At 40.2% G+C, this 27859-nt stretch overlaps 2 protein-coding genes across 3 annotated transcripts in view; one reads left to right on the top strand and one right to left on the bottom strand.

Moving 5' to 3' along the window:
- Positions 1-27859, top strand: part of LOC129780177 (O-acyltransferase like protein-like) — a 103182-nt gene that overhangs the window by 718 nt on the left and 74605 nt on the right. The gene's annotated exons all lie outside the window — the stretch shown is intronic.
- LOC129780178 (lipid scramblase CLPTM1L) lies at positions 21-27570 on the bottom strand. Of its 2 annotated transcripts, XR_008743855.1 has the most exons (8): positions 27210-27570; positions 25553-25748; positions 9365-9781; positions 4389-4786; positions 4068-4319; positions 1358-1493; positions 907-1152; positions 21-851 (listed from the first exon to the last, which is right to left on the bottom strand). XR_008743855.1 is itself a non-coding variant. In XM_055788171.1 (6 exons), the coding sequence occupies exons 1-6, from the start codon at positions 27458-27460 to the stop codon at positions 1391-1393; spliced, it is 1617 nt and encodes a 538-aa protein (XP_055644146.1). In that variant the 5' UTR covers positions 27461-27570; the 3' UTR covers positions 1228-1390. The 2 variants fall into 2 exon arrangements, 1 of the variants encoding a protein (XP_055644146.1); XM_055788171.1 differs by lacking the exons at positions 21-851; positions 907-1152 and having other exon boundaries at positions 1228-1493.

Raw genomic sequence — 27859 nt, 5'->3', positions numbered from 1 at the left:
ATTCATTTTATTTCAATTTAGATTCATTTCAGCCATTTAATGTCGTCAGTATATGGTAAGAAAGTGGGAGTTCTGTATAGTTACGATGGTTTCAACACGCGATTTGACCAAAGTCATAGATAATCTTTGAAAATTTTAAGTTTGATGATGCATACCGGTTATTGATACTATGGATAATTGCGATGAAATCGATATCATATCAAATTGGCTGATATCATTGATTATGTGGGGGCCGATACGAGAAGGATTTGCAGTATTTTTAGCGCAAAACACCCTATTCATCGTTTACTTAGTTGAAAAAAATTAAAGTTACAACACTTATAACAAGCCATTCCTCGTAATATACATAGCACATTGTAAAATGATGATTTTCTAACCTTTTCAGCGTGGAAAGAATACATGAAACCGGGAAACTTGAAGAAAAATTCTGATTTTTCTAGAAAATTTGAACGAATTTCATACCAAAAAAACCAAACATCCTCATTTTACTCGCTGCGCCATCTGTTTGTAAATCCAACGTAAATTCGTCAATAAGTTTCATATATCTTTTGGTTTCATTGATATTTTTCCTCGAGCATATGGTTTTATCACTCAGACGTTTTGTTATTATGGATTTATTGGGGGCAATGTTTGTTCACCTAATCAACGATTTATCAAGAAAAGTTTTAAATCTATATATATATATATGTATTTCCAATAAAGTAGTTGTTTTGAATTACTCATTTTCGTTCAATATGTGAAGATCCTTTTCGTGCCGTGTTCATATATCCAAAACAGTCATCTAGCATCCCAGGATATTAGTTCAATGTTTACATTTGGTTTTGTTGTTTGGGAGAGGTCCATTTGAAAATCTGTAAAATCTTGCAATTACTGAATTGAATTTGATGGTTGCAGTTGAAAAAATACATTGCTTTTGCAATACTAGTTTAGCCGTGAAACATTTTTTGAAGATAAAGGCGGAGCAGAAGAATACCGATGCTTTCAATCAACAAGGTGAACAAACACATCAAACAAACTGGACGATTCTACTGATTCATCGACGAGTGCGGCCAAACGGTCGTCGAGCCAGACGAGCTACTCCTCTGTTTTTAGTCGAGCTCGGCTTCTGCGCTCGTCTCGTTTTCTGGAATAGGGCCCATAATTTAGCCGGACCTGAAATGTTTAAGATATATTTTTTTTGTGGAGACTTAAACTATGAGGTTAACATAAACAAGAAAAGCGGCGATATTCATATACAACCATCGCATAGCACGGTATTGTTTTTCTCAAATTTTAATTATTCAAATTTCGCAAATGCACGGTTACGTTCGAAAGTCATCGATGTAAAACAATGGAATAACAATTTAAGTCATATTACATTGGCGATGCTCCTATAAAACTCTACGATAGTCTAATTATCCTTCTTGGAGCGTTGCTCTCCATTCTCAGGTGCATCAATTTCACCGATTACAGATAGATCGTTGTCCAACCTTGATTTGTCTACAGGATACAGCCTAAAAAGCAACAAAGTTGAAATTTTAATGCGTTAATAAATGGAGCAGAAATATATAAACAATAGCGGATTGAGGAATTGCTTCAAATATTGGAGAAATGTATGCTTCGGATAATATCTTCATTATATTAGATAACTTATCGCTAATCATACTGGTGTAGACTAAACGATTCACGAACATGTCTTACCATCAGAGAATAGCCGAAATATGTAATTATTAGGTGTACCGGTAAGTTTCTTAGGTGTTACAACATATGGCGTAACTTGATTATAATTTCAGTGAATCAAATTTCCAGACATTCGTTGGAAAGCTACTGTCATTGCGCGTCTTTTTCAGTGTATGTCAAAAAGTTGAAACGTAAACAACATAGTTTTTTGTCAATTCGAATATGTCGAACTTCGTACCAACGAGAGTTTTGCGGGGAGTATCTAGGACACGACCGCATATTTTCGTAGAACTACGCAATTTTATTATGCAATCCACTTGTATACCACTTCGAATATTATTTTAGAATGCATCGAAAATTTTTGTAATAGATTATGTTCTTCGTTACAAATAAATTTGATGAACGACCTTTTACGTTTGATATGACTACCGAAATTTGTCAATGGCAAAATTGTCAAACGATCATTGTATTTTACATTTCCCCCTGAAATTATTACACATCTCATGTTTACGTAGTTCTCGAACCGCGAAAGTTCATTCACTTCTAGTATCTGAAATGCCGATTTTCCAAGGCTTCTCAGTTCAAAAGTACGTTTAGGGAAACATATTCCGATCTGCACAACGGCAAACGAGTACAAATGTACTCAACACCAAAAAATACCCCAGACTTGCATGTATTTGCAAAGCGGATTCCCCCAGGCACATTAATTTTGAAGTCCGTGTTAGGGAAATACAGCTCGGTAGGAGCAAATATACCCCCAACTTGCATGTATATTTGCAAACCGGATTTCCACAGGTACATCGAATTTGAGGTCTGTGTTGGGAAAACCGTAAATCGAGCCAATCAACCCGCGTTTAGATAACGCTCGAAGTTTTGCAGTTATTCAATTGTTCATCTCATGAAAAATAACATGACATAATTATTAATTGTGATAGACGCGTAGGAATATTTCCTATCAATTGATGCAAACATCTTCCCGATCTGTTAAGAGATGTTCGAGTAATAAGCATTCGAAATACGCGTAGGGTTAGCACACAAATCGGCAGAACAAATATATGGCAAAAAAGAAGTTCTTCCAGTTTTCATGAATTTAAACCGTTTAGAGATAAGCGAATTGTAATGTATAGCATATAGAGAATTTCCGATTCGATTGGTATGCCAATCATGAGAATTCGTTCACAGTGAAAATAGTTATTAATGTTGACTTTATTTCATAAAAACGTGACCTGTTTTCTGATTTGGCACCCTTCCTGAAAGACGTAGTTCTACGTCAAAAAGCTGCGGAAAGTCATCGCATTTTGGTGGAAGTTTATGGTAACCATGCTCCAACTGAGCGAGCATGTCAGACGTGGTTTGCAAACCATATCCGATCGTTTAAAAGCAATGGGAATGATCCGAAAGATAGGACATCGGGTGCCGTATGAATTGAAGCCACGAGACGTCGAACGCCGTTTTTTCTCGTGCGAAAGGCTTAAAGGAAAGGGTTTTTTGCATCGAATCGTCACTGACGATGTAAAGTAGGTCCATTACGACAATCCTAAACGTCGGTCAATGTATGGATACCGCGGCCATGCATCAACATCGACGGCCGCGCGGAATATTCACGGCCAAAAGGATATGCTGTCTATTTGGTGGGATCAGCTGGGTGTGGTGTACTATGAGCTACTAAAACCGAATGAAACCGACGACAATTGATGCGTTTGAGCCGTGCACTGAAGGAAAAACGGCCGCAATACAAGCAAAGGCACGATAAAGGTATTTTGCAGCACGACAATGCTCGGCCGCATGTCGCGAAACCAGACATTGCGCCGTCCGATGACTACCTTTTTCGATCGATGCAACATGGCCTGGTTGATCAGCACTTCTCCAATTTTGATGAAGTCAAAAATTTGATCGATTCGTGGTTAGCCGACAAACCGATCGATTATTTCCGCAAACGGATCCGTGAATTGCCAGAAAGATGGGAAAAGGTTGTGACTAGCGATGGGCAATACTTTAAATTTTAAATTTGTAACCATTTTTGCAGAATAAAGCATTAATTTTTGAAAAAAAAACGAAGAAACTTACCGGTACGCCTATAGACGAGGCAAAACAGTTACGATAACGAGATTCTATCAGAAACAAGTTGTGAGACTAAGGATGACAAGGTTCGCCCTGGGAGATCGTGGACATTGAAAGCTGCATAAAATATCAAGTGAATGCCAAAATTGTCAACAGAGACAACTGAGTTTGCCAGCATATCATCCCGATTTACTCATGGCAGAATGCTTGAAAATTAAGATAGATGAAGCTGTCATGTGGGAACAATAAAATGAATCGCCCAAAACATTCAAAATGGAAAAGTACCCTAGGCTAATAAAACGATATAGATTCTATCCTAAGCAAACGAAAAGTTAAAGGATAATTACCATCTTTGATACAGATATATTATGAAAACGATGTCATCCCGGAAACATGCGATGCGATGCGAAGTTGGCATCGTGATGATGAATGCAAAAACGTCGTCAATGAAAGTGTTGAATGCTTTGTACATCAACGCACGCCACGGTAATGTTGCGACCGATTTCATCTTATAGTTGATAAACAGTTGAGGTAACATAAACAAGAACCCGAATGCGTATACCCCGTTAACGAGTGAGTTTATGATCCACGAATACCAACTGAAAAAAATAAAAATAAAGTTCATATATTTGGGCATGTTTTTTCATAGCTTAATAGTAGTTAAATACCTCTTGTATGGTTGGTAGATCAAAGAATAAACCGCTCCGCATATGCAAAGTGGATATAGTATATATCCCAAGTATTCCATCGCCTGTTTATCAAAAGCTCGTGTGGTGCTTTCGGCTTCAATCAATGCTTTTTTATTATTTGTGAAGGCAGATTTTTTAATTGAAGCCCAGTTGAAGTTGATTCGGAATATTTTCTTAGTTTTCCATATCTCGATGAATGCACCTATTCCGGAAGGAATTAGCACAAGCTGAGACGTATCTTCATCCAACAGGTAGAGGAATATAACAATTTGACTGAAAGCACACCACAATACTGATCTTGCAGATAGACCAGCGAAATTTTTTCTACGATTCCAAAACTGTATATCATTCTTGAATGCAAGAAAATCAAAGAGCATCTGAAAGTAAACATTATAGTGTATTGTAATTAGTAACAGTTTTTTTTATTTACTTTCCACGAATGCTATGAATTGGAGCAAAATTTGCTTTTTGCTATGTTTTGATAGAGACGAGCGATGTTTTGAGCGTTACACTGAGGGTGTGTTTCCAATGAAGATGATTTTTTCGATTTCTGTAATTTCTTCATAATGGAAACGCACCCTAATATAAGGTGCAGTAAGAGCCCCGCACACTGTAGACTTAATCGGCCGATAGTTTGGTCGAGTTGGCCTGCTAGTGAAGAAACCGACCCAACTGAATCGGTGTAATGTGTGAATATTCATACCTCTCCGTACTGGTCAAGTCGGCCGACAAAAAGTTTGCAATCTGCGGGGTCTGAATGAAATCCATTATTTTTCAATAGTGTATTGAATTGGTGTTGATTCTGGTGGCTGAACGATTAGCATCACTTATATTATTCCGAGACGTCAGATTTGATTCCCGTTCAGGTCGTGAGATTTTTCGCTAAGAAAATTTATTTTTGAATTTCTACGGACTTGAGTGATTTGATGTCATTCAGGATACAATCTAGAATTGGTGTTATTCGGGGACCAATATATCAACCGAGAACGAATAGAAAAAGACGCAAAAGACGGCTCGGATTGTTGTAGCGCGTGTCGAATACCCGATACCCATCACAGATAATACGATAATATTTCACAGTATTTCTTCAACAAAGACGAAAACACAAATCAGTCGGCTGAAAATGTTGTTTTTTTTTCTTTTTTTTTGCGACTTTCAGTCTTCTGGGCTGGTTCGTCTCAGCAAAAACGGCCGAAACCATGCCGCGATGTGCACTTACTATAAACATAAAATCAATTTATATGCACATACGGATAAGTAATTAACAATAAAATAATAAACAAAAACCAGATTTCGTCACGAGAATTTCCACACATTAGAACTTTTTTCCTTGGTCGTAAGACGAAGAAGTCCGCTTACCATGGCCTCAGGCCACAGATGGGGTATCCGCGCCACTCGAAGACGCCGACTGTTCTTGTTCCCCTTATCGCGAGGGGAAGGGACAAGGATCTTCGGTTTGATCACAAGTGTTTTGTTTAGATTTCAAAATACAGATCGACATCTTTCAAAAAACAGAGCAGTGCAGTAGTTCGTGAAGGGTCATCGCCAAGCACATCACGAATGATCCCGCTGATCCCGTGTAAGTTCAGGAAGTTCTCGTAGTTTGAGCAAATACAGACGATGTGTTCGACTGAATTGCGAACCTCGCACAAGTCACAAAGGGGATGAAAGGGTCCTCTGTTGAAGTTGTGAGACATTTTTCAGTGGCCGGTTCTTAACCTGGATAAGATTCGTTGCTCTCTCATCGTTTTGACGTCTTCTCCAGTCGTTAATCACAAACTAAAGCTGTTTGGCTATCGGTGGATGGTTTGAGTGTGTCACCTGCTGCATGATTTTGTTCGTTAAAACAGTTAGATGTGTCTTCGTACCTCCGCTGGTTTTAGCGAGGAAGTTCGCAGTTCTAGAGACTATCGCCGCGTCCACAAAAATGTTAAACGGAGGTTCTCCTATCTCGCCGTATACCGAGGCTGCTAGTGTTGATGGTTGCAGACCAGAGATAATCTGCAGTGCATTGTTGTAAATCGCTTTTAGAGTTTTTAGGAGATCTCTGACCAGGCATGTCACTTCGAGACCGTATTTGATGCGGCTGTTGATGATGCCTTTGGCCATCCGTAAACGGATCGTTCGGTTGTTACTCCGGTGAAGTTTGGAGATGGTTTTTAAGAGGTTCAACCGGGTGGCACAGCTCTTCTTCACATCGTAGAAATGGTTGAGGTTGCAGTCGACCACCACTTCCAGGATTCGATCAGGTGGCTGGAAGAAGCAGAAAATGTTCTGCTACTATTACAGGAAATGGAAAAGTTTTGCTTCGTTTATTTACAATGATGCTACATCCCATAAAGAGATTGAATCTTATTCACATCATCCAATGCATCAGCCAATGCACTCGGTTCATAGCTGCAGTTCTCCAACTCCCGGCCGCACCTATTCTTGTCAAGTCCTGCTCCTCTTCTTTCTTCCACCGGATTCGATGTGAACAACATCTTTGGAGGGCTATTTTCTAGCAATCTTGCATCACGCTTTGCCCATCGCACTCGTCCAGCCTTGGCGATTTTCCCCACACTTCTTTTTTTCTGTATACCACCGTATGTGGTTCTGAGCACTCGGCGTTCGAAAACACCAAGTGCTTGTGAGTCCTCTTCGAGCATCGTCCATGCTTCGTGTCCATAGAAAACAATCGGTCGAATTAAGAATTTGTATATGGTACACTTCTGACAGGGTTGGAGTTTGTCTGACCTTAAGGATTTGCGGAGCCCGTAGTAGGCGTGACTTCCGTTGAATGAGTCTTAGAATTTACTGCTGTTGTTGTTGTTAGTTGCTTTCAACGAGCCAAGGTAGACAAATTCCCCTTCCACCTCGAGCTCGTCGCCGTCCATCACAACACTACTATTAGGATGAATTATGTTACGGCCAGTCCCTCCTGCCAGCATGTATTTAGTCTTAGACGCATTGATTCCATGCCCAATCAACCTTTCTTTTTCTTTGTGATTCGGTCAGGTATACAAGTCCGCTATCGTCGTATGTGTTCCTTCGATTATGTCCACGTCGTCGGTGAAACAGATAAACTGACTAGACTTGTAGAAAATGGTGCCCCACATGTTTAAGCCCGTTCTCTGCGGAACACCTCTCAGCGTCACGTTGAAGATCAGACAGGAGAGTGCATCGCTTTGTCGAGGTCTCAAACGATTCCGACAGATCGCCTGAGATCCACACACCGCTCATCGTTATTTGAATGAGTCTTGTCAGCTTGTTTCGGGGAAAGCCGAGTTCGTCCATGATTCGGTCGGTCGATTTTATCATATGCGGCCTTGAAATAAACGAGTTGTGGTGTGTAGGGACTTGGTACTCGCGGTACTTTTTGAGTATCGGCCGCAGTACAAAAATTTGGTCATCGTCAAGCAACCGGGTATGAATCCGGCTTGATAACTTCCCCCAAGTTTGTTTACTATTGGCGATAGACGGCGAAAGATGATCTGAGACAGAATTTTATAGCCACCATTCAGGATCGTGATTGCATGGTAGTTTCCACAACACAGCTTGTTGCCTTTTTTAAAGATGGGGCAGATTACCCCATCCTTGCACTCCACCGGTAGCTGTTCTGTGTCCCAGTTCCTGACTATCAACCGGTGCATAGCTCTATAAGTTTTCCCGAAGCCCGAAGCTCCGCTGTGCGGCCATCCTTACCAGCTTTAGCTGATTGTAGTTCTTTAGTTCATTAATGGCCTCCTTAACCTCACTTATCGTCGGAGTGGTACGTCGTCGTTGTTCACTGCACCGGTGTAGTCCCCATCTACACCGTATTGGTCTCTTGTCTGCGCGCTGTTCAGGTTTTCATCGTAGTGCTGCCTCCACCTTCCAATCACCTCGCGTTCGTTCCTTAAAATGCCTCTTTCCTTGTTCCTGCCCAAAGCTTTTGTGCGAGGCGTCTAGTTTGTTGAATAACTTCCGTGATTCTCGAGAACGATAAATCAGTTTCAGCTCCTCACAATCGTTCTGTTCCAGTTGGCACTTTTTTCCCGGAAGAGATGTGTTTGCCTTCGCTCGATCCACGTTTTGTAAAGTCGCTCGTTGCAGCATGGCTGCGGATGCTGTCTCCGCCTCGTTCAGAAGCACCCGATACTCGTCGTCAAACCATTCGTTCTGTTGTCCACGTTGATCATACCCGATAACGGTCTCTGCTATGCTGCTAATTGCGGCTTTCAAGTTATTCCAGCATTCATCGAGGGGAGCAGCATCGTCTACTCCCTGTAACGCACCTTCAATACGCTGCGAATGTGTTACAATAACGTTCGGCTTCTGCAGTCGTGGTGAGCCTTGATTAGCGTCTTATGTTAATGATTTCTGACAGTTTAGAACGCAGTTTGACCATCACCAGGTAGTAATTTGAAACGATGTTAGCTCCACGATAGGTTCTGACGTCGATGATTTCCGAGACCGATCAAAACGTGATCAATTTTTGTTTCTGTTTACTGAGGTGTTTCTAGATTTTCCAGGTGTGACAGTATTGGAAGCTGTGCTGGGCAGTTGCTACGTATGGCCATTTTCTTGGAGGCAGCGAAATCGATAGGTCTTAGGCCGTTATTGTTGGTGCGCTGATGGGCGCTGAAACTACCAATTACCGGTATGAACTCCTCCTCTTGGCCGACTTGACCTTCCAAATCACCGATGACGATTTTTATGTCGTGTTTTGGGTAGCGATCGTATTCACGCTCTATAGGCTGTTTCAGTTATAATTTGGTCATATAAATATAAAATTTTTCAGCATCGAAATAACGAAATAATATTTAAAATTGCAACAAAACTGTACTGTACTAACTACGCTAAATTGAGACTTCGATATCTTGCAAAAATAATGGATTTTTTCTTACTTTACCTTGAATGATGTGTGATGAAGTTAAGATTGCAAACGTTTAAATTATCGATGAACAGAATTAATTGAATAACGATTGACTTACGTGTATGCTTCCTATAAATACCGTGCCACAAAGAAGATACAAATTGGTGTTTGAGAAAATTCCTTTCACTTCGTCTATATCTTTATTAGAAAATCCCATGCTTTTGAGTGCGAGTATCGCTTGTTCCACATGAACGAACAGTTTGAGCTTGCCAACTCCTATCGGTGTGTAGTTGAATTCTAGTGTGAAATTTGTACTCTTTTGCGAAATTTCCATAAGGTCCTGCTGCCGAGTATTCAAATGATCTACATACAGGATAGGTAGAAATTCATTATAACGATTAATTTGTACATATTTTGCCAGTTCCGGCGGTACATCTACGGCCGACATTTGAAAGAGATCTGTCAAAACATTTAGGAACACTTTTGTCTGTATGTGTGTCACGGGTTTGTTGGAGGAGGCTTTCTTTTGTTTTGCCTGAAAAGAGAAGAAAACTTCAGTAAGTAAAATTTAAAAATCTACCTAAAAATTCTTATATTAGTTAGCGCAAGCAACATCGTTTTTCCCACAGCAACTGAACCGATCACTGTGGAACAGTTTATCGGTATCACCAATTGGCAAACGCAAACGAAACAATAATTTAGGACACAAAGGTAAAACATCGATTCGGACTCTGTACCTGACGCGACAACGGACTGGATAGAATGTGCAGCGTATGGACTTTAGGTAAATGGCTAGGCTTCATAATGTAAAAATGATAGAAATAAAATCAGTCTAATTCGAACTCTCTGTGAAATCGGTCTTTCCTTTTTTTAAAACTCTTCGATATCAATATCGAACATATTTGGCGCAGTTGTGCGGATAGTGTTTTACGTGTTCGGGAGACGTTAGTTTAATTCCAGCAATTGCGCCTGCGCGAACGAATATCATGTAGTTGTGGTAACAAAACGTAGGTAACAAAATTTTCCTTTCTTTCTAACTAATAAATCGGATCGGTGCTTTACTGAAAAAAATAAAAGCCCGTCCCCGAAAACAAAAATTAAACCAATTACTAATTTAGAGTGGCGAGGCCCTACCCGAGATAACCAGACCACTGAATATCACATACACAACAAAAACCAACATAAAAAAACACAATAATTTAAATAAGTGATGACTCTTGTAGTAAAATATTCCCAACATCTGTATCCTATAAAAAGTAATTATCTTAGCTCTTCTAATTTCCGAGCCGAGAAACTCAAATTCCATAACACTGACCCAAATATAAAGTATATTTAAAATACGACACTCTTTAGTGTTGAAATAATTAATAATAATAAAAATGAGTGTAACCAGTCAAAATTTTCTTGTGAATTGGTTAGAGCTGTAGAACAAACTACTCCGATTGACAGTTGGAACAGTAATGAAACATTTATTGAGCTAACATAAGGCTACTTCGTTGTTTACTTCACATCGACACCTACTGTGATTATATTTTCGCAAGGTATCAACACTCCTCCTCGACAATATTTTACAATACTCCTATCTTCTCGCGTAACGTATCCAATCGTAATTGTTGCAGTGGCTTCGTGAGAATATCTGCCAGCATGAACTCGGTGGGGCAGTACTTCAGATAGATCTGCTGCTTCTCTTGAAGGTCACCTACGTAAAAATATCTGGTTTCGATGTGCTTTGATCGCTTCTCAATTTTGTCGCTTTCAACCAAACGAATACAGCTTTGATTGTCTCCCATATCGATCAGCAACTTCCGGATCCAGCTTAATTCCTGACAGGCTTCGGTTAATGCCACGAACTCGGCTTCGGTGAACGATAACGCAACATAGCTCTGTTTGCGGGATGCCCAACTGATGATGCCTCCTCCAAGTCGTACCAAGAAACCGGAATTGGACTTCCGATTCTGAACATTTCCAGTTCGCAGCGGTGTACCCAAGATGTAGTTTATGGTCAAAGGTAGATTTCAAGTACCTTAGTACCCTCTTAGCTTCTTGCCAGTCCAGCTGTGTTGGGCAGCTTGATTTCTCCAGTGCCCTCGTTCGGCTCGGATTGGTTGTCTGAAAAACGATCGGAGGACAGTCCTTTGCTTGAAAAGAAAAAAATCTTTCAACTTACCTGTCAGATAGCGCCCCCTTCGGCTTCACCTCAACACCTGTGACTCGTGTGGATTTGAAGATGTTTGAGGGGAGAGCGCAGGGAAGGTCATGTCATTTGTTGGATCTTCATAATCTTCATCAGTGCTTGATTCGTCGTCCTCTATCATTTCATCATTATTTTCAACATCGATTGTGTCTTCTTCTCCGCGTGGTGATTCTCTAGTTGCGAAGACCTCCTCGAACGAAAATGGATCACCAAGATCTAGACGGACTATCTTACGATCAGGAGCCATTGATTGAGCTTTGAAAGTTGACGACGATTGCTCTACTCTCTCGCTGATGACCGTGATATCTCGGCTCTTGACAATTTTCTTGGATTTCGTATCCCACAAACGGTAAGCCTTGGTTTCTTCTTCGAATCCAGTGAGTATGCATTCGTACGCTTTTGCATCCCACTTTTTGCGCCTCGGTTTGGGAACAAACACCATCGCTTTCGACCCGAAGACTCGAACATGTGCCAAGTTAGGTTTCTTGCCGGACCACATTTCTTCTGGTGTAATCTCGTGCCCTTTAGTAGGAGATCGATTAGCCAGGTACACGGCCGTTGCTGTTGCTTCGGCCCAGAACGTCTTCGGCAGATCCGCTTCAAATAGCATACACCGTGTACGCTCGACGATGGTTCGATTTACTCGCTCAGACAGTCGATTTTGTTCCGGTGTGTAATCAGCCGTTGTCTGATGATGGATTTCCAAACGCCTCAAATGGACTTCCAGCCTTCTATTCGTAAACTCTTTACCATTGTCAGTTCGGAGCACCTTCGTTTTCTTCCCGGTTTGTCGCTCGACCATGGAACGAAAATCTTCGAACGCATTGTAAACGCCTTCCGCAGATTTCTCTCTCAGGAAGTACACAATGATTCGACGAGATTTGTCATCCGTGAACGTCAAATAGTATCGGCTTCCACCTAGCGATTCAACCTTCATAGGTTCTCAAATATCCGAGTGGACGACTTCCAACAGATCTGACGCTTGTGATCCGGACTTGCTAAAAAACAAAATTGTTTGCTTACCCATAGCACATATCTTGCGTTTTTCGCTCCTCCTGGACGACATTTCATACTCGTATCAGGAAACAAGGCCACCTTTCATCCTTTGCAGACTGTCATAGTTGATATGACACAGTCTCTTATGCCACAGCTCCGCGCTCTCTTGAGACGAACACGCCAAGGCTTTTGATGACTGCAGCTGATCCTGCTTGAACAGGTCACGCTTTCTACTTCCAGTAGCCATTATTTCACCATCCGGATTGATAACTTTAACGCCATCCTTGCTGAACTTTACTGTATGGCCACGTTTGATAATCTAAATCACCAAAAGTAAATTGGTCGAAAGCTCCGGGATCACTTGGACATTTCGCACTACAATAGGATCATCTGGACAGCATTTTGGCTTCCTTTGGCGACTACCTTCATTGTTCCTCTGTTGGCGGCAACAAGTGTGCCACTGCTACTCGAGGAGCTCTCCAAGAACCGCTCCGATTTGACAAAATGACTTGAAGTACCAAGGTCTGTTACTTGCGTATGCAGCTCCCGACGAAGGTACTCGAATTTCCTGCAGCAGTTTGGTTTTTATGATGTCTCCGGTAATTGCCGGAATTCTCGAGAGCCATAATCATTGGTCGGTATTCTTCAAGCAATCCTGCCAGTAGAAGAGTTCCGATCCACTCGTCGCTAATTGTAAATCCGATTCCACGTAGCAGAAGTGGTGTGGACGGCATACTTAATGAACTGTACATCCGGATTGGTGCAGCATCTCCTCCACCTATCTGGAAACTTTACGTTGAAGTCATGTTCGTTTGAAAAACAGTTTGAAACTTGATTTCACTGAGACTGAGACCATAACCTCTTGTGAATTGGTTAGAGCCGTAAAACAAACTACTCCGATTGACAGTTGGAACGGTAATGAAAAATTTATCGAGCTAACAGTTACATAAGACTACTCCGTTATTTGCTTCACACCGACACCTAATGTGATTATATTGTCGCAAGGTATCAACAAATTTGAATGTTTGGATCAAAAACAGGATCGGAATTGACTCGCAGTTGGAGCAAGTTAAACTACCAAACTATTTTCTCAAATTCGTTAGAAACTATATTCAAGTAACAGATCATGGTACGTACCATTTGTTTATGTTGTTCATTTTGTAGCCGCTCTAAGGACCGCATCGTTATTTATGGGTACGCCTTAGAGTCTCCGTCTGAAAAAGACTATAGCTTGTTTTGACAGCTGTTTATTTTTCTCCTGTTGTTGACACAGTTAGCGTTCAGTTAGCATTGTTAAAAGATCGTTTTTTCCTAAAAGTGCAATCATGAGAGGGCTAACAGAAGAAAAACGAAAATCCATTGTGACCAGATACTGCTCCGAAACAGGAATATCAATGAGAAAATTGGCGAAGGCGGAAGGAGTAAGCGTCCATGCGGTCCAAAACGCTATCAAGCGATTTGGTATGTATAATACATTGAAGGATCTACCCGGTCGCGGCAGAAAACCTGGGCCATCCAAGCCAAACTTGGATAAAAAGATTTGCAGGCAATTTGAAAGAAAAAAGGAATTATCGATACGGGATTGCGCAAAAAAGTGTGGAACATCAATCGGTATGGTTCAACGTGCCAAAGAACGTAACTCACTGAAGGCATATAGAAAGCAAAAATGTCCCAAACGCAGCCAAATTCAGGCAAGTTCCGTGAAAACCCGTGCCCGTAAGCTTTACGATGGGATTTTAAGCAAACGCGAACTGTGCATCGTCATGGATGATGAAACCTACGTCAAACTGGACTACAAAACTCTTCCTGGGGCACAGTTTTACACTGTAAAGCAAGGAACAGATGTCCCGAACGCGGAGAAGTCAATTTTTTGCGAAAAATTCGGTAAGAAAGTGCTGGTTTGGCAAGCTGTTTGTCAATGTGGCATGAAATCATCTCCTTTCTTCACTCTCGGGAATATGAATGGTGAAATTTACCGGAAAGAATGTCTCCAAAAGCGTGTGTTACCGCTCATCCGAAAGCACACTGGTCCGACACTATTTTGGCCTGATTTGGCATCATGCCACTATGCACGTTTGACCTTGGATTGGTATCGCGAGAATAATGTCGATTTTGTGGAAAAGGAGATGAATCCTCCAAATTGTCCGCAAATAAGACCTATTGAAAAATTTTGGGCTTTGATGAAGGGACGACTGCGGAAGAAGGACAAGGCAGCCGATGACCTTGAGCAGTTCAAAAAGGATTGGATAAATGTGAGCAAACAAGTCGATGAGACGGTTGTCCAGAACCTAATGAGGGACATCAAGAAGCAGGTGCGATCATTGGCGCGAAAATCAGAATCTTGATTATTTTTTACTGTTACTCCTTTCTTTCATTCATAAGATACAATATTTTGATATCAGAACTGAAAAATAAATGCAATATTTGAAATAAAGCTGTGTTTTGAGCGTACCCATAATTAACGATACGGTCCTTAATATGATGGAAGATACGAAATATGTGCCGATAAAAAAATTAATCAGTTTCGTCAGAATGACGTATGAATGTGCGATTAGTGAATCAATGTTTGATTATGAATCAATATAAACATTACATTTAAAAGCTAAAAAGGTAAAAATGTTGTGGTACGAACAATCATTACCGTCTCGCAGTGTTTATTTAGGATGTAGCCTCGTGGGAGGTAAATCCATAAACATAGAGAGACATCTTTTATAATCGTTCGTCGCACAGAATCATATCAGGCATATGGTACAGACGATCGTTATCGCCTCGTCATGTTTATTTTGAGATATGACCACATGGATAGCAAAATCCATAAGTATGACGAGGGTTGTTTTATGATCGGTATTCTTGGCATCCTAGCGAGTGGATAAGATAAAGAACGAATAGGCAGCAAAACGGTGTAGATAGATAATAAGGATTTGTGGATCCAGCAACGAAAAGAAAATTACGACAGTTTATAAGGCTCTGTCACACCTGCAACAAGAATAAGTACGAACGACACCCTTATAAAATCCAAATGGGCTCAACTCCAGATCCGAAAAATCCTTTAGAAATTGTTCATCTAGACATCTTTATCAAATAGCCTAATATATTTCTTTTATTTATAGATAAATTTTCTCGATTTGAAACGGTAATTCCCATCAAATCCAGGAACATCGGCGAAAAATGTTTAACACCGAAAGATTTAATCAAGTACTTTTCTATTTATGGTACCTCCAATTTAGTTATTAGTGATAACGAACCCGCATAGAAATCCATAGAGATCAGAGCACTTTTAGAAAACCTAAATATCCAGATGCATTTTACTCCACCCAATCATAGTTCGAGTAATGGTACAGTGGTTATATTCCACTCAACTTTGAGTGAATTTTTTCGTTGTACTAAGCCTAACTATCCCGACATAAACGAAAAAGTTTTTAGAATAGGTTGCACCATATACAACAACACAGTCCACTCTATCACTAAAACCAAACCCCGGGAAATATTCTACGGAATAAGGGATGGAGAGGACAGACCTCTTGATATGGAAAGGATTTTAGAAAACAAAAACAAATTCTACAATGAAATTATTGTATAATCAAATAAAACTGAAAATAAAAATTTGGGTTACCATAAGAAGAGAGAACATCCACCGGTTCTTCGAGAAAAAGAAACCGTATGTAATAGAAGACAAGGAATAAGGAAGAAAAGAAAAAAAATGTATTTTCTAGTCAAAGTTGTCCAAGATAAAGGTAGAACCAGTGTTTGCCAATTGATCCCTTCACTGTAAAAATTTATTTATTTAATGTCAAACGTCTTCGACCTAATGGTTGTACAGACTGCTTATAGGGACTTAATTCTATTCTTATAGATTAACCTACTAATATTAAAATCGAACAGTTCAGATACCTCGTTAAAGACGCGGCAGCAAGCGTCTAATGGATTATTTTGCCCATATATGGTACGGTGATTAGGCATCGCCAGGACTCGATGGTGGCGTAGCTGTCGGGATGGTGCGTGTAGGCTAACGTTTCGAAGTAGATAGCTGCAGTCAATATTGTCTGTCAATACATCGAAAATAAAAATTCTCTGTAGCATCAATCGTCGGCTTTCCAGGGTTTGCATTCCAATAAGTGCACAGCGCTGTTCATAGGGTGGTAGGTTGGTTGGAACATTCCAGGGCAGGCCACGTAGAGCATACCTTACGAAGGGCCCATACTTGTACTGCGTATTCCAAGACGCTGCGAACAAAAGCACAGTACAACGACTTCAGAGCGTAGACGTCATCGAAATGAGCTGTGTTGCGTCTCAAAAATCCAACCATCGCATTTGCTCTTGAAATTGTGACCGAGACGTGCTCATGGAAACGCAGCTTGCTGTCAAGAAGAACTCCCAGATCTTTGATTCTATTGACTCTCTGCAGTGGCGAGAGATTCAACATGTATCCGTGTACAATAGGGGAGCGAGAGCGCGTAAATGTGATGGCCTTGCATTTTTCAGCGTTTACATGCATTCCATTTTCCTGGCACCAAACCGTTAATCGCTCAATGTCAGCTTGCAGTATGCAGCAGTCTAAATTTGAATGTATTACTCGGTAAATTTTCAAATCATCCGCATATAAAATTTTCTCCGAACATAACCTTTCGCACAGATCGTTAATGAATAATACAAAAATCAGAGGACCAAGAATGCTTCCTTGTGGCACACCAGATGGAATCGTAAATTCGTTGGATCTAGTACCGTGGACCTTGACAAAAGCTTTGCGGGATGATAAGTATGAGGTTAGCAGGTTTATGATCCAGGATGGTAAACCAAGTCGATCCATTTTCAGAATAGCAAGGTCGTGGGGTACTTTGTCAAAAGCTTTGGAGAAATCGACGTAAACAGCATCAACTTGTTGCCGCTTCTCGATTTTGTTGATTAGCATGTGAGTGTATGCCATAAGGTTCGTGGTGGTTGCGAGTTTTTTAACGAAGCCGTGTTGGAACTCTGAAATCACAGGCTGTACAATCGGACATAGTGCACCATGAACTAGACTCTCGAGCACTTTTGCTAGGCAGTTTAAAATCGATATCGGGCGATAGTTTTCGACATCGTGAAAGCTGCCTTTCTTGTGGACTGGAGTTATCGATGCAAGCTTCCAAGTCTCGGGAAAAATACCCTCGCGCAGAGATTGGTTGTAAACCATAGAAACTGGTCTGGCGAGCATCGCTGCACAGTTCTTGATGAAGACCGGGGGAATAAGATCCGGACCGGGTCCTTTTGTTGCATCTACTGAACTGAGTGCTTTATGCACCACATCTTCATCAAACACAAGTACTGGGAAACGGAGATTGTAAGATGGCAGACTGTCAATATACTGGCGGGTTGGTTGAGATGAATTGCTTTCATACATGTTTTGGAAAAATTCGGCAAAGAGATTGGCAGAAGAAAGTGGTGAGTCGGAGTTGCTGGATTGATAAACGATTTTGTCCGGTATCCGCGTCAAGTTCTTCCGGTTCCGTACGAAACTCCAGAAAGAAGTTGGATTTTGTTTGAATGTGCTTTGAAGAGCATTTATGTACTTGCGGAAGCTTTCAAGCTGCAAGTTCTTGTATTTTTCTTCGGCCTCGTGTAGTTCTCTTCTGCGTATTGGAGTTTTGTCGTGAAGAAATCGTTTTCTCGCTTTTCGCAGCCTATTGCGGAGATTTCGAAGCTGTGGAGTCCACCAGGGTTGATTAAAATTCCTAGAACGCTGGGCCTTCAACGGAACTGTTTCTCTAATAATTTCGTTCAATTGTTCATAGAATGTAGATACGGCATTGTCAACTGATGTATGGTCAAGTATGCGGTCCCAATCCAGAGAAGCAATTTTGTTATTTACAGTATGATAGTCACAGCGAGAAAAATCAAGCTCAGAGCGAGAAGAAGAGTCATCTTCCATTCGGGAACAAAAGTTAACAATTAAAGCCAGCGGCTTATGGTGATCGTCCACTTTGAGGAGCGCCGATGGGTAGTCGACAAGACTTACACGGTCAGGGTTGTTAACAAATGTCAAGTCAAGAAGCTTACCGTTGGCGTTCAGTAGGTCGTTAATTTGATATAACCCAGACGACAGTGTTGGTTCTACTAATGCTAGTTCCTGCTCCGTAGATGCGTTAAGAGGTAAAAATGAATTGAAATCGTTTCGTTCGTTCAAATATGATCTTACAGAAATCATTTCCCTCAGCGGCATTCTTTTGTTGTTACGTGCTACAAATCACGACACAAAAGAGAACGAGACAACTCTGCATCGGTTCGCACTTCATGATACACCAGCACGCAAACAAAACCGTCATGTACGCTTTCTGTGCAGAAAGTTTATTTTCTTCTTTGCCTCTAACATATACATATCCAACCTCTCCATCCAACATGGAACAGCAGGATCGTACGGACTACGCAAAGTGAATGTAGCTAATGTAGCAGATCCAGATTTTTAAGTCTCAGAGAGTGCAAACTATATGATTATTTAGCTTGATAGAGGCTAAGGGAAGGGTGATCAGATTATATTTTCCATTTCTAACGCTGCTATTCACCTGTGTGAGGGTCGGCAGTAGGAGTAACAATCACAACGGATACTTCCCCCGTGCACATAATTGCTGCATATTTCGCGGGATCTGGTAACAATACTGTTCTCGATCGCTTCAAAAAAGACATAAGAACCCTCACTCGTTATGATGAGCCATTCATCGTCATAGGTGATCTAAATGCCCGGCACCGATCATGGAGCGATCATGGAGCTGCAGTCACTCGGGTTCCTCAAGGAAGGGGTTGTTTATCTACATTAGACCTGGTATTATCCAACAATCTAATCAACATGACTCTACCGGAAGTATTCGAAGAACTATCATCAGATCATTTCCCGGTATTATTCACCATAAATACACAATCTTCCTTCCACTTCGAGAGACAACAATACTCGAGACAAAATCGCTTCCTACAAATATCGGAACTTCGGTACAACAATACGGAATTTAACCAATAGTAGCAAACATCTACGAAACACCGTAAAGTACCAGCCTCCCCTACGTTGTGACGACCAATTGTTGGTGTCAAATCATGCAAAAGCTAATGCATTGGCAACAACATTTGACAATTCGCACATGAATACTCTAATCGGTGATCCCGTTGTAACGGCTGAAGTAAATCGCTCGATCAAGGAAATTACAGACATCAACGATGATCCTGGTACCCTGTGCACACCAGGAGAAATAAAAAGAATAATTCAAAGACTGAAGAAGCGAAAAGCGTCTGGCCGCGACGGTGTCCGCAACATTATGCTGAAACGCATTCCACGTAAAGGCCTCGTGTTTCTCTGCAAAATTTGCAACGCCTGTCTGAAGCATGTGCACTTCCCGAGCGCATGGAAAAATGCGACTGTCGTAGCTATCCCAAAACCAAATAAAGACATCACGTTAGCGAACAACTACCGACCCATAAAACTACTATGCAGCCTCAGAAAAAATTTGGAATGTATAGTATTGAAACGCCTCAGTACTCATCTCGACGCGTCGGGAATTATCCCGAACGAACAGTTTGGCTTCAGACATGGACATTCAACTTGTCAACAACTTCTGCGTGCGAACAACAACATTCGAGCAGGATTTGCGGCTAAAAAAACTACAGGAATGGTTCTGCTAGATGTCGAGAAAGCATACGACTCGGTATGGCAGGTGGCTATTTTGCATAAACTTTACAGGTCCAACTGTCCTATATATCTGATCAAAATCATAAATTCCTTCATCACAAATAGGAACTTTCGTGTGTCTGTAAAAGGCTCACTCACTGGAAGACACAACATCCCCTTTGGAGTACCGCAAGGATCAGTTCTCAGTCCAACGTTGCACAATGTTTACACTAGTGACATTGCGATGATAGATGGGGTAAACTACGTATTCTTCGCCGACGATACCGGATTTCTTGTCACAGATGATGATCCGACTATTGTGACTACCAAGCTCCAACACGCCCAAAACGCACTTGAAGAGTACCAACGCCGGTGGCGAATTAACATAAACCCGAGTAAAACCCAAAACCCTCCACAAGAAGACGCGCTCCACATCGCCTTCCTTTTGTTTTTTTTTCCAAAATATATATTTTTATCAAGGCTCATATGGCGTTAGCCTCACGGGGCCGGGAGTTCAATACTTTGACAATTTTTCTTATTATCTATGTTAGTAATATGTAACCGATTACTCGCGGTTGGCTCGAGGTTAGTATTACAAGTGTTTTCCTAATTCGGATGTTGCTGTCTCCAATGCTCTGTACGTGTGCCCGACACGGGATACTTCCTATTGGGATGCAGCTGACCCTTAATCAGCAACGCCCCCCTAGTCTGTACCTCATATCTAGTGTGGTGCGTCTTTCTCGACTCGAGGAATCCAGGATAGAATGGTCACTAACCGGCGCAATCATCAGTTCATGTAGAGTTGTCATGAGCGGTACAACCTTTGGCTCTTGTTGAATGATCAGTGGACTGCACAACCTTTGGCCCGTGTATCTGTAAAGAGTGTGTGTATGTATTGCCGCGACTAAGTAAAAGTTTATCGATCGGATAGGAGGGATATAAAACGGGGACACAACAAAGGAAACATCATTAAACGTTGACATCGGCGTTCCTGAGGAACAGGTATAGATGAAGCAGAAGATCAGGATCACGGCTACCTAAGATATCCCGGACGGGGATCTCCGATTGTCTGCCTTTTGCTCTCAGTGCTCTAGAGAGCTGAGAGCGAGCAGTATGGAACCGGAGACACGACCAGACAACATGCTCGATGTCGTGGTAGCCATTGCCACAATCACAAAGATTGTTTACTGCGAGCCCAATGCGATAGAGATGCGCGTTTAGGTTGTAGTGATTGGACATAAGCCGAGATATCACGCGAATGAAATCACGACCTACATTCAATCCCTTGAACCATGCACTCGTCGAGACCTTAGGGATAATCGTGTGTAACCAACGACCGAACTCATCTCCACTCCACATGCGCTGCCAACTTACGAGCGTGTACTGACGAGGAATATGGAAAAATTCATTATAAGCAATTTGCCTTTCAAAAAGTGTGCCTTCTAGAGCGCCCACCTTAGCTAGCGAGTCCGCTTTCTCATTCCCCGGAATCGAACAATGAGAGGGAACCCATGCTAAGGTAATCTTGAATAATTTTTCGACCAAAACACTCAATAGTTGTCTTATTCTAGTTAGGAAATAAGATGAGCGTCTATCAACCTTCATTGAGCGGATTGCCTCTATTGAGCTGAGACTGTCTGAAAAAATAAAATAGTGGTCGATGGGCAATGTTTCAATGATCCCCAGTGCGTAGTATATCGCACCCAGTTCAGCGACATACACGGAACAAGGATCTTTGAGTTTGAAAGAGGCACTGGAATTTTCATTGAAGATGCCGAAGCCAGTGGACCCGTTTATGTATGAACCGTCAGTAAAGAACATTTTATCAGATCTAACTTTCCCATATTCTGCCGAAAATATCGGCGGAATATAATCGGAGCGTAGATGATCTGGGATTCCATGGATTTTTGTCGCATGGACAGATCAAAAATGACAGAGGAATTGCAAAAGTATGGGAAGCAAACTTGGTTGGAGATGCCTGGTGAAGGGTGCACGTCGTGGGTAAGGTACTCATGGTATAAAGACATAAAACTTGACTGAGGAATCAGTTGGAGTAGATTTTCGAAGTTATCAATCACCAATGGATTCATGATCTTGCAACGGATGAGAAATCTGTAGGATAATTCTGTGAACCGAAGAGTAAGCGGGGGTACTCGCCTTCCTTTATCCACGATAAAAGTCTGCGGAACGCCAATCCCGTGGAAGAAAGAAGTGACATATCTTGGTCTTACTCTAGACCAAAAATTGCTTTTTCATGAACACACACCAACAGGAGTATCAGAAAGTCTAATATGCTTATCAAATCCTTATATCCGCTCATCAACCGAAGGGCGACGTTACAGACAGCAAACAAGTTACTACTATTCAAATGTATTTTTTTGTCCAGTTCTTACCGTGGTTCTCCCGTGTGGCGTTGCTGTGCGAAAACACATCGCAAGCGACTTCAGGCGAAACAAAATCAATTGCTAAAAATGATGTTAGGCTTATCTCCATTCTTCCCTACGGATGAACTTCACGACATCGCAGAACTAGAAAGTATCAAATGCTTCATTGACAGGACGGCGTCTATCTTCAGATTATGTTGTACAATTTCCGCTAATCCGCTTATATTAGCTATCGGCGATCGATACACGCCGACCTTACGACGCGAGTTGCCGGTCAGTGTTCGACGTTCTGCAGAACAGACCGTCCAAGACTCAACCAGAAGCTAGGCAATGAAAATCCCGCGTAACGAGAATTCCAATGGTAACTTCCTTGCAAGGGAGAGGTTTGGTTAGAACCGTCCTGCAGTACAGGCTAATTCTAATTCTAGGTTTGTTCTAAGTTTTCTATGTTCCACTTGCAGTATAAGTGAAACAGAGTAACTCTGGATTGTAAGCGAAGTGAAAGTACCAATGTTGTAGCTTCCTCACGCCGGAGGAAAACCTTTTTCGGATGTTGAGGACCCTAACGTTTAGATACATGTTTGAGACTGATACTTTATTGATACTGATTATTTACAGGGTTTGCTGGTTCTTAAATACTAAGATATTGATTTGTCAGCAATTTTGATGCCCCTTGCTTCCCAGTGTGAAAGGAGTCATAATTCCATTCAATAATATTTTTGTCACCCGGGAAGCAAAGGGCGATCAAATTCGGTATCCCTTTCGAATCGGGAATATGCATCTATGCTATGCTTTTTATGTATTAAGTTCTCTTTCAGTCGCTGGTTGGGTTGAACCGCGACGAAATCTATTTGCTGATCCTAGCACAACTGACCTATATCTATACTCGCTAACGCGTGCGCGTAATGAATCAGCTCTTTGTAATCTGATTCCCCGCTCGGTCAGTGGTACGGCAGAGTACTCATATTGTCGCTTTACAGCTGATGGAAGGAAAATTGAACGAAAGCTAACAACTGATAGCAGCTAGCGGCGACATTAACATTATGTCCTTAGTTCTGTGATATTAGTATAAGTAGGTTAAGCACTTTTGATTCCTAGGGGGTTTTTTGCTGATAATTTTTCGCTAATGATGCTTTGACGTGCTATAAAATTATGTAAATAACATGATTACAAGAAAAAAACGGAACATGAAAAATATGCAGCTGAAAGATATTTCAAATCCCTGCATAAAAGATTAATGGAACCTAATGTAAAAATGTTGAACTCAATAAAGGATAATAAATTGTAATTGTGAATTGTGAAGCAATCCGAACAAAATAGTTCTCTCGCTGAGTTCGAATCATAAGTTCGTAAAAATTAGAAAAATAGATAAATATATACCTGAGACTATTTTATATTATAACAACACTAAATATGGTGTGGATATAACAAACCAAACAGTCTAAAAAGTATAACACAAAGTAGAAATATCTCAAAGATGGTCTGTCCATATATTTTTCAACATGCTTGAATTTCATACAAGCAGACAATAAGATAAAACATATCGCCACAGGAATTTATATTTCAGTTGCGGAGGAACTTGGCACTGAATACCAAGATATTCAGGTAACAAGAAATGAAAAGTTTGGAGAAAACTTAAGCAGAATCAAGTACAAATTCAGAGAGATGAAAAAACTGTCATATTGGATGTTGGTAAAATAATAAACATGTGTTCTACATGCAAAAAATATGTTTATGGAAAATGTTGAATGAGCTTACTTAACCTAGAAAAAATAGTTATTTTATGATTATTACATGATAATTATTTTGTGTTTCATTGTCTATTCAAAATTATGTATTATTCATAATCAATTCAAGAAAACAAAACCATAAATCAAAATTATTATGATCGACGACAAATTCACTAATTTAAAAGACTGTTGAAGTGCTCCGAGCTTTAATATATTCGAGGTAATTCCACATGTAGCTGCATCAAAAAAGTATTTGGATAAGGACGAGACTGCACAAAGAACAGTGAACTTACTTCGTATGAGAACATATTCAAATGCTGGAGAGGTCGTTTTAAATACTCAGAAGAAGATCAAAATTATCTGATTGCAACCTTTTAAGACCCGAGGTTCAGCTCAGACAATTTAGGTGTTCTCTAAACGTACACAGACCGTCTTCAAAGAAACGAAAGCGATGGGACTGAATAAAACTTCGATAATAATTCAATTTCAATAACATTTTAACATGTCAGTACTCACACCTTATTTTCAATCACGTGTGAATGATTTGAAAATTAGAATTTTTTTCAAATATCCGGTATCCGGCCGGATAGCAAATATAGGCCGGGTAGGCCGGATACCGGATAGTTACCGGATATCCGTTTAATCTCTACTTTTAATACATTCGACAAAAAAATGAGAGTTACAGAGTGTGAAGTCGAAGTAACTTTTGAAATTACTTGAAAAATCAACACATGAATAACACTATACAATAAACACTGCAGCAAAACTGATTTTGACACTTTGGCATCGTCGAAGGCGATGGAGCACTTTTTCATTCAAACAAAAATAACTTTGTATTGTAAGGTCCTACATGAAAGTTCTTGGAATCCAACGAAGGCTGGTTGAAAAGGTCAATTGGATTTTTTGTTGACTTATTTAGCTAAAAGTCTGCACTGCAAGCTTGCAACCTTGAAATAACAGAAAGAAATGGGTATCCGTAGTATATTCCAAAACTTGAAGCTTTGAAATTATGTATGTTGGATTTTCATGAAGTTACAACATTTCAAAAATCACTTAAAATTTTCAACTTAACGCTCTGTTGCACTCAAGCAACCCTTTTTTTTCCATAAACACAGAATACTAAGAGTGGGCGGAAAGTTCAATAATTCTTGAAATTACAGCGCATCATTGAAAAAATATGTATCGTGTCCACGCGGGTATTATCTACATCACCTTCTTCCCCACCGTGGACATTTTCCCCCTACGTCTATCCCCCCCTCCTCCTAAAGTTGTCCATGTGGTATGTGGACAGCTCCTTATCCATTTGCATAATATCACACATCACATCCTTTAAACATTTTAAGGAAATGTTTTTACGTCATTGAAAAAAGCTTACCTCATCGCCTAACAAACCGAACGTCGTTGTCTTGGGTAATTTGTATTCTGTTAGACGCATTTTCTGAATAACAGTAGGATCGGTCTGTTTTAATGACTTCCATGTGAAATCTTTTCTACTGTCAGCAGTCAAGATGAAATGCATGTATAGTGTCCCATTTCGCCTCGTTTCAGCGGGAATATTGATGTGGAGGGTCCTGAAATTGATACAGTTATTAGAGAACAATCACACCCCAAATCAGAAGACACTTTATCTTAGACGGAAATTTATAATTTTTTATAATAAGGAAAAAAATGAACCTGAGCATATACCGTTCCGAATCATATTTCGGACACTTTGTTCTAATATTTTGAAATGATTAATGCACTGATGATATAACTATCAAATTAATATCACAATTGTTTCTTTAGAGTAATCCCTTGGTTTCACAATCACTTCATTTGAGAATTACATTTGAATTATTACATAGTAGGAAAAAATCCAACAGCACTACTCATTATCGTTTGTGTTTGACGTTTCCTTAGCGTGAGCACGTAGAATTTACCCGTTCATAAATATTTAAATTTCTCCCGTGTTTCATCAGTTCTCATCATCGTTAACAGTTTACTATGATTGCTTGGTAAGTGTTTCGCAGTTGACTATAAAATATAATCAAATGCAATGTATTTTTCGTCTAAAAAATCACAAGATAAAGTGTCCGAAATTTGAATTCAATCTGTCCGAAATTTGATTTAGTGTCCGAAGTTTGATTCTTATTCGCTTCATTTGAAAAGCATTTTATTCGATGATTTTTATATGTTTTCAATCAAATAGGTACCAAAGTAGAAAGCTTAAAAGCATACTGAACTAATTTATTAAAAATATCAACCAAATAATACCTGTGCATAAAGTGTGCTTTCTGCATCATATGCCTTAAGCGTTCGAAATATGATTGGGAACGGTACTTTGCCAAGGACTTAGTGATGAATTAGACAAACTCGTTTGTATGGAGTTAGAATCCAACTCAATGTTGTGAATTATATGATCCATGTGACATTTTCTGATTTTTGGTTTATTGAAAAAAATCCCGTATTCTAAGAAAAAAAAAAGCGCATAGAATTGTGAAACAGTTTGCGATAAAGCCGTATCGTGACTATTATTTATTTGCTTGCTTACTCCAAGTATGTTAAACAAAAAAAACATAAGGTAAAATAAATCAAAGCCGAATTATAACGAGTACGTGAGTTGAGATACCGGATATTGATTGTATTAGATCGTCAGACATTACGTTCAAGAATAGGATTACTGATGTATGAGGGCATTTTTCGATCATTATTTCGAGTCACATTTTGTATCATCCGTTCAGTATTATTGGATTTCACAATTTCCAAAACCTGTCGATGTGGCACAATCGCTTTTTTGTCATATGAATTTGTTACGAGCCCTTGTTGCTTGTCTTGGGTCATTATTACTGAAGAAATCTGTTATTGTAATTGTTTTTCATCTTAAGATCAACGTAAACATATTTGATTTTCCTATGAGAACTAGACTGATTGACACAAAAACCGGTACTGGTATCCAAAACCGCCACTAACGGTGAAAAATCGTCATTAATATGCATTTTTCATTTGCAGTAGTAATTATGTAAATGTTTATAGTTGACTGTTCATACACTTACCTTTGAAGAGCATTATTACAATTAAAATTCTGGATGGAATGGATTTTTGAAACTTCGCTATTTAATGGATTACTGGTTGATGATGTGAATAGAACTAGTTGAAGTTGTGGTTCCTTGGCAAGGTATGATTGAAAACACGGAGCTTGACTGCATGTTGGCAGCCGAAATAGCGCAACCAGCGTATATACGGAATGGGCGATGTAACATGTGAATATTAAACATATTATCACAGATATTGACGGAATGTACATTTTTCAGCTATGATTTGCTTCCAAAATCAAAAGCATGTAAACGTAAACTATCGACATATGCGCTCGCATATTGTTTTGATTGAAGTGTTTTGACGCAAAAGTGGTTCAAAATAGGTGATACGAAGTTCCAAAATCGCGGATGTGCACTCAGGTAAAAAATAGTTAATAAGAATAATTTCGAAGAAAATTTTAACATTTTCGTCTCTAATTGAACATTTTTGTAAACATTAAGTTTTGAACCCAAATTAAAAGATTAAGTCGTCACCAGACGACGTTGACACTGTTCCAATGTCATTACGAATGTCCAATTACAGGTCAAAGTCGCCTCCAATGCGACATTGAGTGGTACTTCGGCAAGATGTAATTAGATGTAATTTACTGTATATGAAAACAGTACGG

The sequence above is a fragment of the Toxorhynchites rutilus genome, chromosome 3 (assembly GCF_029784135.1).
Source record: "Toxorhynchites rutilus septentrionalis strain SRP chromosome 3, ASM2978413v1, whole genome shotgun sequence".
NCBI classification, from domain to species: Eukaryota; Metazoa; Arthropoda; class Insecta; order Diptera; family Culicidae; genus Toxorhynchites; species Toxorhynchites rutilus.
This window is presented reverse-complemented; position numbering and strand designations above follow the sequence as displayed.

What these genes read in the sequence shown, in the direction of transcription:
- LOC129780178 (XM_055788171.1), bottom strand. Translation starts at nt 27,460, where the DNA reads ATGTACATTCCGTCAATATCTGTGATAATATGTTTAATATTCACATGT. An exon ending in TCGGTTTGTTAGGCGATGAG is followed by an intron (nt 9,782 to 25,552) that starts GTAAGCTTTTTT and finishes TTCTCTTTTCAG; the next exon opens with GCAAAACAAAAGAAAGCCTC. An exon ending in TATTTATAGGAAGCATACAC is followed by an intron (nt 4,787 to 9,364) that starts GTAAGTCAATCG and finishes GTTTACTTTCAG; the next exon opens with ATGCTCTTTGATTTTCTTGC.